Source organism: Narcine bancroftii, chromosome 3 (assembly GCF_036971445.1).
Source record: "Narcine bancroftii isolate sNarBan1 chromosome 3, sNarBan1.hap1, whole genome shotgun sequence".
Taxonomy (NCBI): Eukaryota; Metazoa; Chordata; class Chondrichthyes; order Torpediniformes; family Narcinidae; genus Narcine; species Narcine bancroftii.
Window position 1 is genome coordinate 96285996 of NC_091471.1, and position 12877 is coordinate 96298872.

Sequence of the window (12877 nt, forward strand, 5' to 3'; positions counted from 1 at the left end):
GATAGTGGTAAAATCCCAAGGCTTTCCATGTGTATATGATGAATGGTGAGAACGAAGGTGGGGCCCCTTAAGGATAACGGAAATGGAGGAGGTTGTGGCAGTCTTAATTGAATACTTTGCTTCAGTATTCATCAGAGAAAAGGGCCTTGATCAGGGTGAAGGTGGAATAGAACAGGCTTGTCTGCTGGACGATGCTGAGATTAAGGTAGAGGAAGTGTTAGATTTTCTTGAAAACATTAAGACTGATGATTCCCAGGGCCAGATGCGACATATCCTAGGTTGCTGTGGGAAAGTAGGGAAGAGATAGTTGTGATAGATTATGATCTTTGAGATCTCATGGACACAGGCAATGTACCAGAGGATTGGAAAATGGCAAATATGGTCTCTTGTTTAAAAAAGGTAATATGAAGAATCTTGGAAATTATTGACTGGTGAGTCTTGCATTGGTGGTTTACAAACTATTGGAGAATTCTTAAGGACAGGATTTATGAACATTTGGAGAAGTACAGCTTACTCAAGAATGCTAAGGTCATCCCTCAGAAATCTAACTGAGATTTTTGAGGAAGAAATAGATGAAGGTAGGGAAGCAGATGTGGTCTGTATGGATTTTAGTATGGCATTTGACAAAGTCCTCCACGAGAGACTCATTCAGAATGTCAGGAGGCAAGAGATTCATGGAAACTTGGCTGTGTGGATTAAAAATTGGCTTGCATGTAGAAAGCAGAGTGTAGTAGTGTATGGAAAGTATTCTGGGTGGAGGTCAGTGACTAGAGGAGTTCTGTAAGGATCTGTTCTGTGACCCCTGCTCTTTGTGACTTTTATAAATTAACTAGATGAAGAAACAGAAGGATGGGACAGTAAGTTTGTGGATGATACAAAGGTTGGATAGAGTTGAAAGTTGTTGTAGGTTACAAAAGGATATAGACAGGATGCAGAGTTGGGCGGAAAAGTTGCAGATGGAGTTCACTCCGGATAAATGTGAGGTGAAGCATTTTGGAAGATTAAACCAGAAGGCTGTGTACAGATTTAATAGTTATTTACTTAAGAATGTGGATGAAGGGACCATGGAGTCCAAATCCATCCAGGTTGATAGTATAGTTAACAAGGCCTATGAAATCCTGGGTTTCATTAGTTGGTGGATTGAGTTCAAGAGTTGTGAGCTCATCTTGAAACTCTACAAATCTCTGGTGTTCAGTTCTGGTCACCTCATTATTGGAAGGATGCGGAAACTATGAAGAGGGTGCAGAGGAGATTTACCAGCATGTTGCCTGGACTAGAAAATCAGTCTTCTGAGGCAAGATTTGCAGAGCTAAGATTTTTCTCTTTGAAGTGAAGAAGAATGAAAGGTGACTTAACAGAGGCCTACAAAGTTCTGAGAGCTAGCGCATTTTTTTTCCAGGGCTGGAGTAACAAATACCAGAGGACATCTGTAAAAAGTGAAAAGAGAAAAGTTTAGGAGAGACATCAAGGGTAAGTTTTTTTACAGAGCTGTGGGTGTCTCGAATGCCTTGCCATTGGTGGTGATGGAAGCTAAAACATTAGGGGATTTAAAAGACTCTTGGGTATGTACATGGACGAAATAAAAAATAGGGGGCAATGAGGTAGGAAGTGTTTAATCCTTTTTAGGTCGGCACAACGTCAAAGGCTGAAGGGCCTGTATTGTGCTGCAATGTTTTATGTTAAGATGACAAAAATATAACAAATAATGTAAAAGAAAAGTCTGCAGTAGCAGAAATTCTCAAATATTAACAGCATTCAAAGTGAAGCATGAATTTGATTGGAATGACTTTCAATGGAACTATAACATCAGTTTATTTCCAAAAAAAACTTACGTGGACATCAGTTCGGTCAGCTATCCACTTTGCAAGCTGCTCAGCTGCAAATCCAATTCGCTGGAGGTCAAAAGTGTCAGCTCTCTTGGGTTTGCCTTTTGGTGGAAAATGCATGAATGTGGGTGCAGAATTCATATTTAACTGCAAAACAAGAAATGACCGGAAAACATTAATTCATTTTCTAGCACAGTGTTTACATACTGTATCTCCTTGACCTTAAACCTATTTTCTTTAGATTCACCATGTGATATGGGCATTGGGGACAATGCCAGTATATATTGTCCATCCCAAATTGTCCTAAAGAAGTTGTTCTTCTCAATCCACTTTTATTTCCCAATTTCTGAACTCACAGTTAACAGGACAATATCATGTCAGTTCTAACTAGATCACACCACCAGATTCATATTCCCTTCTCCTCCCTTTTCTGTATTTCAAAGGAATGGTTCATCTCAACTTTTGGTTTGCTCTTCTGTTGCATTAATTACTCCCAACTTATGGTACTATCCCACGCAACCACAGTGTAAGGGTTAAAATGTATTCCTTGCAAGCAAATTGTATTTTGTGGTTTTCAAGAAGATGATTTACATATTTTTTTGAGTGTCTGCATTGTAACAGTCATCGATCCAAGGTTACAGCTAGATTTTCAGACATTTTAGAGATTACCAGTTCGTTAATTTCTTAGTTCAACAAAATGGTAAGAAGTTAGAATGATCCGACAAAACTTTTATTGACCATTTAACCATCATTTAACAACATTTAGCCATTGTCTAACAAATACTTTACAGCTTGTAACAATGCATAGCAACTGATAACATTAATAATATTTAATAAACTCTGGAAAACTCAACTTGACTTCAGTACGGATTTGTTTGAACAAGTCATAGAGAACAACATTCTAATTCCTTCAAGTGATTATGAATGAAAATAGTCGCTTAAATATTTAATAAATAAAAGACAGATTTTAAAACAATAAAAAGTTGCAAATTGGATTTGGAATTCAAACAGGATCAACTGGGCTCTGTTTAGAGTATTTTGAATTCAAGGAGGCAAAATTGTCAACAGAATCAACAAGGCCATTTAAGAAGCAGTAATCCTTACTAAAAGATTCCTTCTGTGTGTTCATTGCAAGTTAGAAAACAGTTTGGAGAAACTACCGCTTGTCCTTTGAGGACTGTTTTGGTTTTGGAGTTATTGTTGTGCATGTTTGATGTCTGAGTGAGACGGTAGGCTGAATAGATAACACACCAGCCGCTGCTTTGTACTGAGAAGATGAAGGTCACGGATCTTAAAAGATTTACACAGGCATCAATTAGATAAAAGTGGAAACAAAGCTACTCTTAACACAAGACTGAATGAGGCAATAGAAAAACAGGTTACAGCTGCTGGGGATCCCTCAGAATTACTGCAAAAGACATTAGTAGAATCTAAGATCGGCCATTTGGAAGTGTTTGAAGGTGTGCCACAAGATGGTGTTGAGGAGAATGGGCAATCCTAATGGAGACAAAGTCAGATATTAAGGCAAGATCTGACATACAGGATGATGTGCATGCACTGAACTGGGATTCACTGGTAGTGTGCTGTGTTGATGGCTGGCTCCGCCCTCATCTGCTCACATATAACCCTGGTTTCCTGCCTAAAACCTAGAACCCTTCTGAATACTGTGAGACCCTACCCTTAGTTATGAGCTAAATAAAAGCGTTTGTTCTCCCACCTGTTGTAAGAGCTTTTAATTGCATTACAATTTTATTAACTTATTCCCTAAACAATAGAAGCTCTACTCAAGCCTGGTACGCTGCTGATAGACCCTCTTCCCCCCGATACGGCTGAATAGTTCACATACTGGCTAGACTTCCAGGCCTACATGAATGGGACCAGAGATGTCTTCCACACCGATGAACTCAGGAGGTCTGCACTCGTTTCAACAGTAGGAAAAAAAGGGTATGCAGTCATCAGGGACTGCACTACATATGATGCTGCCATTGAGGCATCGAAATCTCAGTACCTGAAGTAGCAAAACAAGGTCCTAGTGAGGCACTGACTCGCTTTAGGTTGCCAACAGCCAGGAGAGACTACCTGCTGGATCTGTGGACGCTTGCCAAGGAATACAGTTACGAAGTGTCTACGAGCCACATTCGTGAAGAAGAACAGATCCGGGACACTCTCGTCATGGGGGTCCACTCAAGGTATATGAGACAGTGACTTTTCGAATCAGGTAAGAAGGACCAAGTTAGCCACGTTGAACTGGCCAAATCATTGGAAAAGGCCAAGCTTGAGAATGACAAACTCAAAGCCAGTGAACTTGCACACTCAGGTGACCCCTTCGAAGGATCGGCTGCTCCCACTATCCCAGCCCTAACAGCTGTCGCTTCCTGTGCTAGAGAGAACTCCTGGGCTAGGGAGTGCTTTTTATGCAGCAAGAGCAAGCATCCCTGATCTCATTACACAGCTAAAGACTCAGTGTTTTCCAGCTGGGGCATTGGGCGAGGGTTTGCCGTGTGAGGGGAAGCCCAGTGAAGTCCATGGACTGTACCGCTCCAGGATCTGATTCCAGCCCCAAGCTGAATTCATCCAACCCACTTGATGAGCTACACGCCGACGGAGGGAAGTGAGGAAACAGCACCAAAAGGATCAGCGGCCATCTTGTCGTATCCCAAATTCAAAGTCAGTGACATCATCAGAGGAGGAGGAAGGAGGGCAGCCATCTTGCCGCACCATGAAGTCAACACCATCTTACCCACGCAGGGCAACCAGGATGGTGGGGGCCACTCGAATGAGGGGTATGGAGTCTCCGGGGTCCTAGCCTCGATGGTTCTAGATCAGAACAGACCTCACCAACTCAGTAACTCTATAGTGCCTGTGAAGGTAAACGGACACACCACTAAATGCCTAATCGACACAGGCTCTACTGAAAGGTTCAGAGATTCACGGTCTATGCAAGAACAACCTAGAGATGTATCCTTCCAATTATCGTATATTCCTTGCACCTCATTCGTATTCTATGTGTATTCAACAACATTGTATAGTGCACTTGTCATTTGAAGGAGGGGAATTTTGTAAAATATGCCTGTATGTGCTTGATAAATTATGTGCTTGATGAATTATGTGCTCCGGTGCTGTTGGGTCTGTACTGCCTATGTCACCTTAAAAGCATGACGTTGGAGTATTCTGGTCCTCTCCCCCCGTAACAGTTCGGAACAGAGGGCTTTTAAAATGAGAACTCACATGAAACCTCTCCACACTGAATGTCGACCCCCCACCTCTCTTCCTGAGTCTGTCCCCAGACTCCTACCAAGAGCAGGAGGTACAGCTCAGCAGACCGAGATTAAATAAAGTCTGATACACAAAGTCTGCTTGATGATGGTATCATTGAACCTAGCACAAGCCCGTGGAGAGTGTAAGCAGTGGTGGTAAAAGGGGAAAGCAAGTTCAGGCTAGTAATTGACTATAGCCAAACTATGAATCGGTACACACTCCTGGACACATATTGTGTCCCTCGAATTTCGGACACGTTGAATTACATTCTGCAGTGTTGCGTCTATTCAACCATTGACTTAAAGCTGGTTATTGCCAGCTCCCAATCCGTTCAGAGGACTGTCCATAACTGCATTTGAGGCTAACGGTCATCTCTATCAATTCCGTAGGGTCCCTTTCGGTATTACTAATGGGGTTTCTATCTTCCAGAGGCAGATAGACAGAATGGTGGATGAAAATGGGTTGAAGGCTACCTTCCCCTACCTTGATAATGTCACCATCTGTGGCCATACCTTGAAAGACCATGATGTCAACCTCCAGAGCTTTTTCCACACAACAAAAGCTCTGAACCTCATTTATAACTCTAGCAAGTGCATGTTCAGGACTAACTATCTGGCTATCCTGGGTTACAAAATGGAAAATGGCACATTGATGCTGACCCCGATAGGATGTACCCCCTGTTAGAGCTCCCCGTTCCCAGAACCATGAAGGGTTTGAGGAGATTCCTGGGGTTTTTCTAATATTACACTCAGTGGATCCCTCAATATGCTGATAAGATTCATCTCCTCTTAAAAGCCACTACTTTCCCACTCTTGGCTGAAGCCCAAACAGCTTTTAATTACCTCTGAAATTGCATTCCAAAAGCCACCATTCGCACAGTGGACAAGAATGTACCTTTCCAAGTGGAAAATGATGCTTCAGACGTAGCCTTGGCCTCTACCCTCAACCAGGCGGGCAGGCCAGTTGCATTCTTCTCTCGAACATTGCAATGCCACGAACTCCAGAACCCCTCTGCGGAAAAGGAGGCTCAACCCATTGTAGAAGCCATGAGGCACTGGAGACACTACCTGGCTGGTAGGAAATTTACGCTCCTCACTGACCAGTGTTCTGTTACATTCATGTTTATTAATGTCAAGAGGGGAAAAATCAAGAATGACAAGAAGGAGGATCGAGCTCTCCACCTACAATTATGCCATTGCCTATCGGCCAGAAGTCCTCAATGACCCTCCAGATGCCTTATCCAAAGGAAGCTGTGTGCCTCTGCACACACTGACCAACTGCATGATGAGCTCTGCTCATTTTATCAATCTCCCTTACGCCATAGAAGACATCAGGGAAATGACCAGGTCTTGCCAGGTCTGAGCAGAGTGCAAGTTGCTCTTCTGAGCGGAGTGCACCTGATCAGGTCATCCAGGCCCTTCAAACGGCTCAATGTCAATTTTAAGGGACCTCGCCCCTCCACGAACAGGAACAATTTCTTCCTCTCTTTCATTGAAGAGTCCTCCTGCTTCCTGTTCACCATTCCATATCCCGGCACATCCACTTCATCAGTCATAAATTTTCGCCCTGTTCGGGTATCCCAGCTATATTCATAGTGACCGGGGCTCATCCTTTATGAGTGATGAGCTATGTCAGTACCTGGAAGGAATATTGCATCCAGCAGGACTACTAATTACAAACCCCAAGGGAACTGGCAGTTGAAAAAGAGAGTGCCATAGTCTGGAAGGCTGTCAAAATGGCCCTGAAGTCAAAAGGCCTTCCAGACTCAAGCTGGCAGGAAGTCCTTCCTATGGTGCTCCATTTCATCCAGTCACTACTATGTACTGGGTCCAATGCTACTCCTCACGAGCTCCTATTCAATTTCAAAAGAAGGTCAACATTGGGAACTACACTCCCACCTGGCACACCACTGCTGGTCCAGTCCTTCTCAGGAAGCATGTGAGGAGAAGCAAGACTGACCTCCTTGTGGAAAGGGTGAAACTGCTCCACACCAATTCCTTGTATGTCTCTGTGGAGTACCGAATGGCAGGGAGAACACCATCTCCATCAGGGACCTGGCACTTGCCTTAACAGAGGGTCTGTTATCTCAAGTGCCTTGCGAGTCACGGAGCTCATTCTAGACACCCAAGTCAGAGCCTCGGGGGATCATGTTCAGGAGGAAAGTGCATCCCCCTCCACCGTAGAGCCCGAAGACCCAGCCTGCCTCTCCTCCCTCATAAGGGAACCAGGAGACCCAAGGAGTCAAAAGACCCCCATTGCTAAGGCACGACACCAGGATCTCCAGAATCCTGGACTACTTAAATCTGTAAATTTGCAAATAATTGTATATTTTTCAATTTTTTCCTGAATCCATGTTCTTCTCTTCATTAACAGACCTGCAAGAAGAGGTGAAGGGGTGATTGCAGTGAACTAGGAATCACGGGTAGTGTGTTGTGCTGATGGCTGGCCTCGCCTCCTGGATCCACCCCCATCTGCTCACATATATCCCTGATTTCCCACCTAAACCCAGAACTCTTCTGAAGGCTACAGTGAGACCTTACCTTTAGTTATAAGATAAAAAAAAGGCCTATGTTCTCCCTCGTGAGGGACCAGAACATAGTGCATCAAATACAGGAAGCAGGAGGAGTTTTAGAACAAGCTTCAGTGTTTCAGGTACTGCATCTACACGTGTAAAGGTTTGGCAGACATGGCAGCTCTTGAAGCGATAAAGGAAATGCTTCAAATTAAATTTGCCTTACCAGAACTAGAGGAAGAGCTGAGCAGGAAAAGAAGCTACAAAGAGAACATGAGCAGCTACGAAGGGAAGAGGAGCTGAAACGGGAGCAACTGAAGAGGAAAGAGAGCAGCCAAAGAAGCAGCTAAGGGCTAAGGAGGCAAAATGATCAATTGGAACTGGACAAAAACTACTGTTAATCAGACCAGGTCAAGGGAACTAGAGGGCCCTGAAGTATCTGATGGTGCCACACCTCGAATCCCAATAATGACTTCAGTGAACAGAGATGTGAGCCAAATGACATCTTTCAATACAGAATACATGCTGCTACCATCAGGTAACAGAAATCTGGGTGAACAAAGTAACTTACGCCCAGGAATGTTAAGGCAAGATGAAATGGCTGCATCGTTAATGCAGTTATAGTCTCTCTGCCAAAGAGAAAGATTCCAGTTTTTGATAGTGAACCATTTCAATCAGTGTTTAAGAAAAACTTTGAATGCAGTATTGAAATTAAAAGCCAAAACTTGGAGGATTGTTTATATTATTTGGTGCAGTTCACGAATGGACAACCACAAGATCTTGTAAAGAGTTGCCTTCATATGGTCCCAAACGAAGGATTGTAAAAGGCTAAGTTTTTACTAAAGAAGCATTTTGGCAAAGAGTTTAAAATTTCTGCAGCTTGTGTACAGAAGGCTCTTTCATGGTCGTCAATAAGACCAGACATCACAAAAGGTCCTCTGTCTAAGAGGACACTGATACATCATGCCGGAGATCGATCATCTACAAGATGCTAATCATTCCAGATAAATTACCCCACCGGATGAAAAAACTATGGAGAAGTTCAGTTGTTGAATACCAGAAAAGATGCAATGTGACAGCTCATTTTAAGGACTTGGTGGAGTTCATTGACAGGTAAGTGGACATTGTCACAGATCCAGTGTATGGAAATATCAAAGGCACTCAAGCAGTAAGAAAAGAAGATGAGAAGACCGAAACGTACCTTCAAACAAAATTTAAAATAAAGTACATTTGCAACATCACTGGTAGGCAGGATAATTAAGGAAGATGAAAGTTTGTCTGTGGTGAAGAAATGTTGCTCCTGTAATGATAAGCATGTTTTGGAAAAGTGTGCACAGATGGAAAAGAAGATGCATAGTGAGAAAATCACATTTTGAAGGAAAATGGAGTATGCATTGGCTGTCTGTCTAAAGGATACTAGCAAAAACTGCAAAAAGCAACTCAGCTGCGACATATTAGTCAAAAGCATCTCAAAATGCTACAGATCTTCCAGGAAAACAGAAAAATGGAAAAGGAACAAATGGCAAAAAGAGAAGCAAATGAAAGCGGTGCTGAAGTCTTGGTATTGACAAATGATCTTACTGGGGCTAGTGAGAATAAATGAAAACTTTTAATAATACCTGTGCAAGTCACGACCATAAAAGGAAGTGCAATAACATATACTTATGCATTTCTAGATCCAAGAAGCACTGCATCATCTTGTAACATGGAGCTAATGAATAAGTATAATCTCCAAGGAAGAAGTACAAAAATTCTATTGAGAACTATAGGTCAAGTTAAACACATTGAAACCAACGTTTCACGCTTAGAGATCACTGGACTGAATAGTAATGACTTTTGTGAACTCGCGTATACACTCAGAAGTCTATGCCTGTGAATAAAGGAACAACGTTGAACTGTACCCATTTGAAAAATGCTTGTTTGCGTGAAATCAAATCTGAGATTGAGTTGCTGATTGGTTCAGACATACCAAAAGCTCTAGAAGCACTAGGTATGATAAGGAATGTGGGAGATGGACCTTACAGTGTCAAAACCATGCTTGGTTGGATGATTAATGGATCATTAGGCGAAAGGAAAGTGGTTCAAAATCAATCGGATATGTGTCAACAAGATATCGATTGTTAAGCTTGAAAGGCTATGGAAGCAGCAGCTGAAGAATAACTTTCCTACAATTAATCATAGCCAAAAGGCTGAGAATGACTTTCCTGAGTGCATCAGGGATGACCAAGAACCTTTAAAGGAAGACCAGCAATTCTTGGAATTGGTGTCAAAAACAGCCAAGCTGGCTAATGATCATTATTGCAACAAGAGTCAGTTCAATATATGATCCCCCTTCTTGTGAGAGGTCAGTTGTTCAAAATGATTTTGAACTTAACAACGTCACACTGTACCCATTACTGTCCACCTCACACTCTCTCCACAGGAAGGTTATCATGGTCTAAGTCCAAAGTCTTCATTTCTTTTGTCCTTCAGGTACCTTTTTTTTTTTTAATTTTCACACTATGAATCATATCAATCAAAATACATACAAACATTTCCCTCTTAAATATACAGTGGTATATTTTCCCATTTCCCCCCCTACCTTCCCTCCCTCCTTCCCACCCTCCTCCAAACCCATTAAGCATTCAACATATACAATACAATAAAACCATTAAACAATGTCATCACACAATGAAAATAAACAAGAAAATTGTGTCATCTCCTTTTACACACTGGATCAGGTCATTTTGTCTTCTGATCATTTTATCATTTTAGGGGGTGGAGGTCTCTCTGTTGTGTTCCATGTACGGTTCCCAAATTTGTTCAAATAATGTGACTTTATTTTTTATATTATATGTTATTTTTTCCAATGGAATACATTTATTCATTTCCATGTACCATTGCTGTACTCTCAGGCTCTCTTCTGATTTCCAAGTTGACATTATACATTTTTTTGCTACAGCTAAGGCTATCATAATAAATCTTTTTTTGCACTTCATCCAGTTTGAGGCCTAATTCTTTACTTCTTAGAAGAAAGATCTCTGGATTTTTTGGTATGTTGCTTTTTGTGATTTTATTTAATACCTGATCAAGATCTTCCAAAAACTTTTTCACTTTCTCACATGCCCAAATTGCACGTCATGTAGTTCCCATTTCCTTCTAACAGCGAAAACATCTATCTGATAATGTTGGATTCCATTTATTTAACTTATGGGGTGTGATGTATAACCTGTACAACCAATTATATTGTATCATGCGTAACCTCGTATTTATTATATTTCTCATAGTTCCGCAGCATAGCTTTTCCCCTATTTCATTTTTTTATCTTTATGTTTAAATCTTTTTCTCACTTTTGTTTGGGTTTATAGCTTATATCATCATTTTCCTTCTCTTGCAGCTTGATGTACATGTTCATTATAAATCTTTTAATTATCATTATGTCTGTAATCACATATTCAAAGCTGCTTCCTTCTGGTAATCTCGGTCTGTTTTCCAATTTATCCTTTAAGTAGGTTTTCAGTTGATGGTATGCAAACAATCTATTGTTTGCATGAGTATTCCATATTTGTACTTCAATTGTTCAGATGTTCATAAATTATTTCCCAAAAAACAATTTTCTATTCTTTTAATTCCTTTTCTCTCCCATTCTCTAAAGGAAAGGTTATCTATTGTAAAAGGGATTAGTTGATTTTGCGTCAATAATAATTTTGGTAGTTGGTAATTTGTTTTTTTCCTTTCTACGTGAATATTCTTCCATGTGTTGAGTAAATGATGCAGTACTGGTGAACTTTTATATTGCACCAGCTTTTCATCCCACTTATAAAGGATATGTTCTGTCCCCTATTTTATCTAGCTCTATCTTGGTCCAATCTGGTTTTTTTTCCTTGTTTGATAAAAATCTGATAAATACCTTATTTGAGTTGCTCTATAATAATTTTTAAAGTTTGGTAGATGCAAATCACTTTGTTTGTACCATTTTGTTAATTTATCAAGCTCTATCCTCAGTTTTCCCCCTTTCCATAAGAATTTCCGTATTATTCTCTTTAGTTCATTGAAGAATTTCTCTGTTCAGGGAATTGGTAATGATTGAAATACGTATTGTATCTGTGGGAAGACATTAATTTTAATACAATTTACCCTCCCTATCAATGTTAGAGGCAATTCTTTCAAATGTTCTAAGTCATCCTGTAATTTCTTCATTAATGGCTAATAATTTAATTTGTATATGTGGCCTAAATTATTATCTAATCTAGTACCTATGTATCGGATTGCTTGTGTTTGCCATTTAAATGGTGTTTCTTTTTTGAACTCTGTGTATCCACATTATTTATTGGCATTGCTTCACTTTTATTTGCTTTGATATTGTACCCCGATATTTCTCCATATTCCTTCAATTTCTTATGTAGATCTTTTATTGATATTTCTGGTCTGTTAAGTATACTATGATGTCATCTGCAAATAAACTGATTTTATACTCCTTCTCCTTTATTTTTATCCTTTTTATTATATTTTCTGTTCTTATCAGTTCTACCAATGGGTCTATTGCTAAAGCGAACAGTGAGGGAGATAGTGGACATCCCTGCCTAGTTAACCTACTTAATTTAAATTGGTTCGATACATATCCATTTACTGTCACCTTTGCCAATGGTCCATTATATAATGCTTTAATCCAATTAATATATTTTTTTCTGGTAGGTTGACCCTCTGTAATACTTTGAATAAATAATTCCATTCTACCCTGTCAAAGGCTTTTTCTGTGTCTAAAGCAACAGCTATTGTGGGTATCTTATTTCCCTGTACTGCATGAACTTACAGACATTGTCCGCTGTTCATCTTTTCTTAGTAAATCCAGTTTGATCTTGTTTTACTATTTTTGGTACACAGTCGGCCAATCTGTTTGCTAATACTTCTGCTATTATCTTATAATCTGAATTAAGTAGAGATATTGGTCTATATGATGCTGGTGTTATTGCTGTTTTACATGAATCTGGCAAGTTTTGTGTTTCTTCTATCTGGTTCATTACTTCCAGGAGAGGAGGAATTAATAACTCTTTAAATATTTTATAGAATTCTATTGGGAGTCCATCCTCTCCAGGCGTTTTATTGTTTGGCAGCTTTTTTAATATATCCTGTATTTCCTCTATTTCAAATGGTTTTATCAGTTTGTTTTGTTCCTCTTCTTGCAATTTTGGTAGTTCAATTTTAGCTAAAAGCTCATCTATTTTGTCTTCTTTCCCTTCTTTCTCAGTTTGGTATAATTGTTCATAGAATTCCTGAACGTTTTTGTTAATCTCTATTGGGT

The 12877-nt window shown here is 40.2% G+C and overlaps 1 protein-coding gene across 18 annotated transcripts in view; it reads right to left on the minus strand.

Annotated features, from left to right (window-relative positions):
* The window catches only part of tusc3 (tumor suppressor candidate 3), a 548930-nt gene that overhangs the window by 341418 nt on the left and 194635 nt on the right, over positions 1–12877 (minus strand). For all 18 annotated transcript variants that reach the window (XR_011353548.1, XR_011353547.1, XR_011353545.1 and 15 more), the window contains exon 4: positions 1833–1973. Coding sequence is in view for 13 of the 18 variants with exons in the window: in XM_069924583.1 (XP_069780684.1) it covers positions 1833–1973 (141 nt within the window). In the remaining 5 variants the exon portion in view is untranslated. The remainder of the gene's footprint in view (positions 1–1832; positions 1974–12877) is intronic.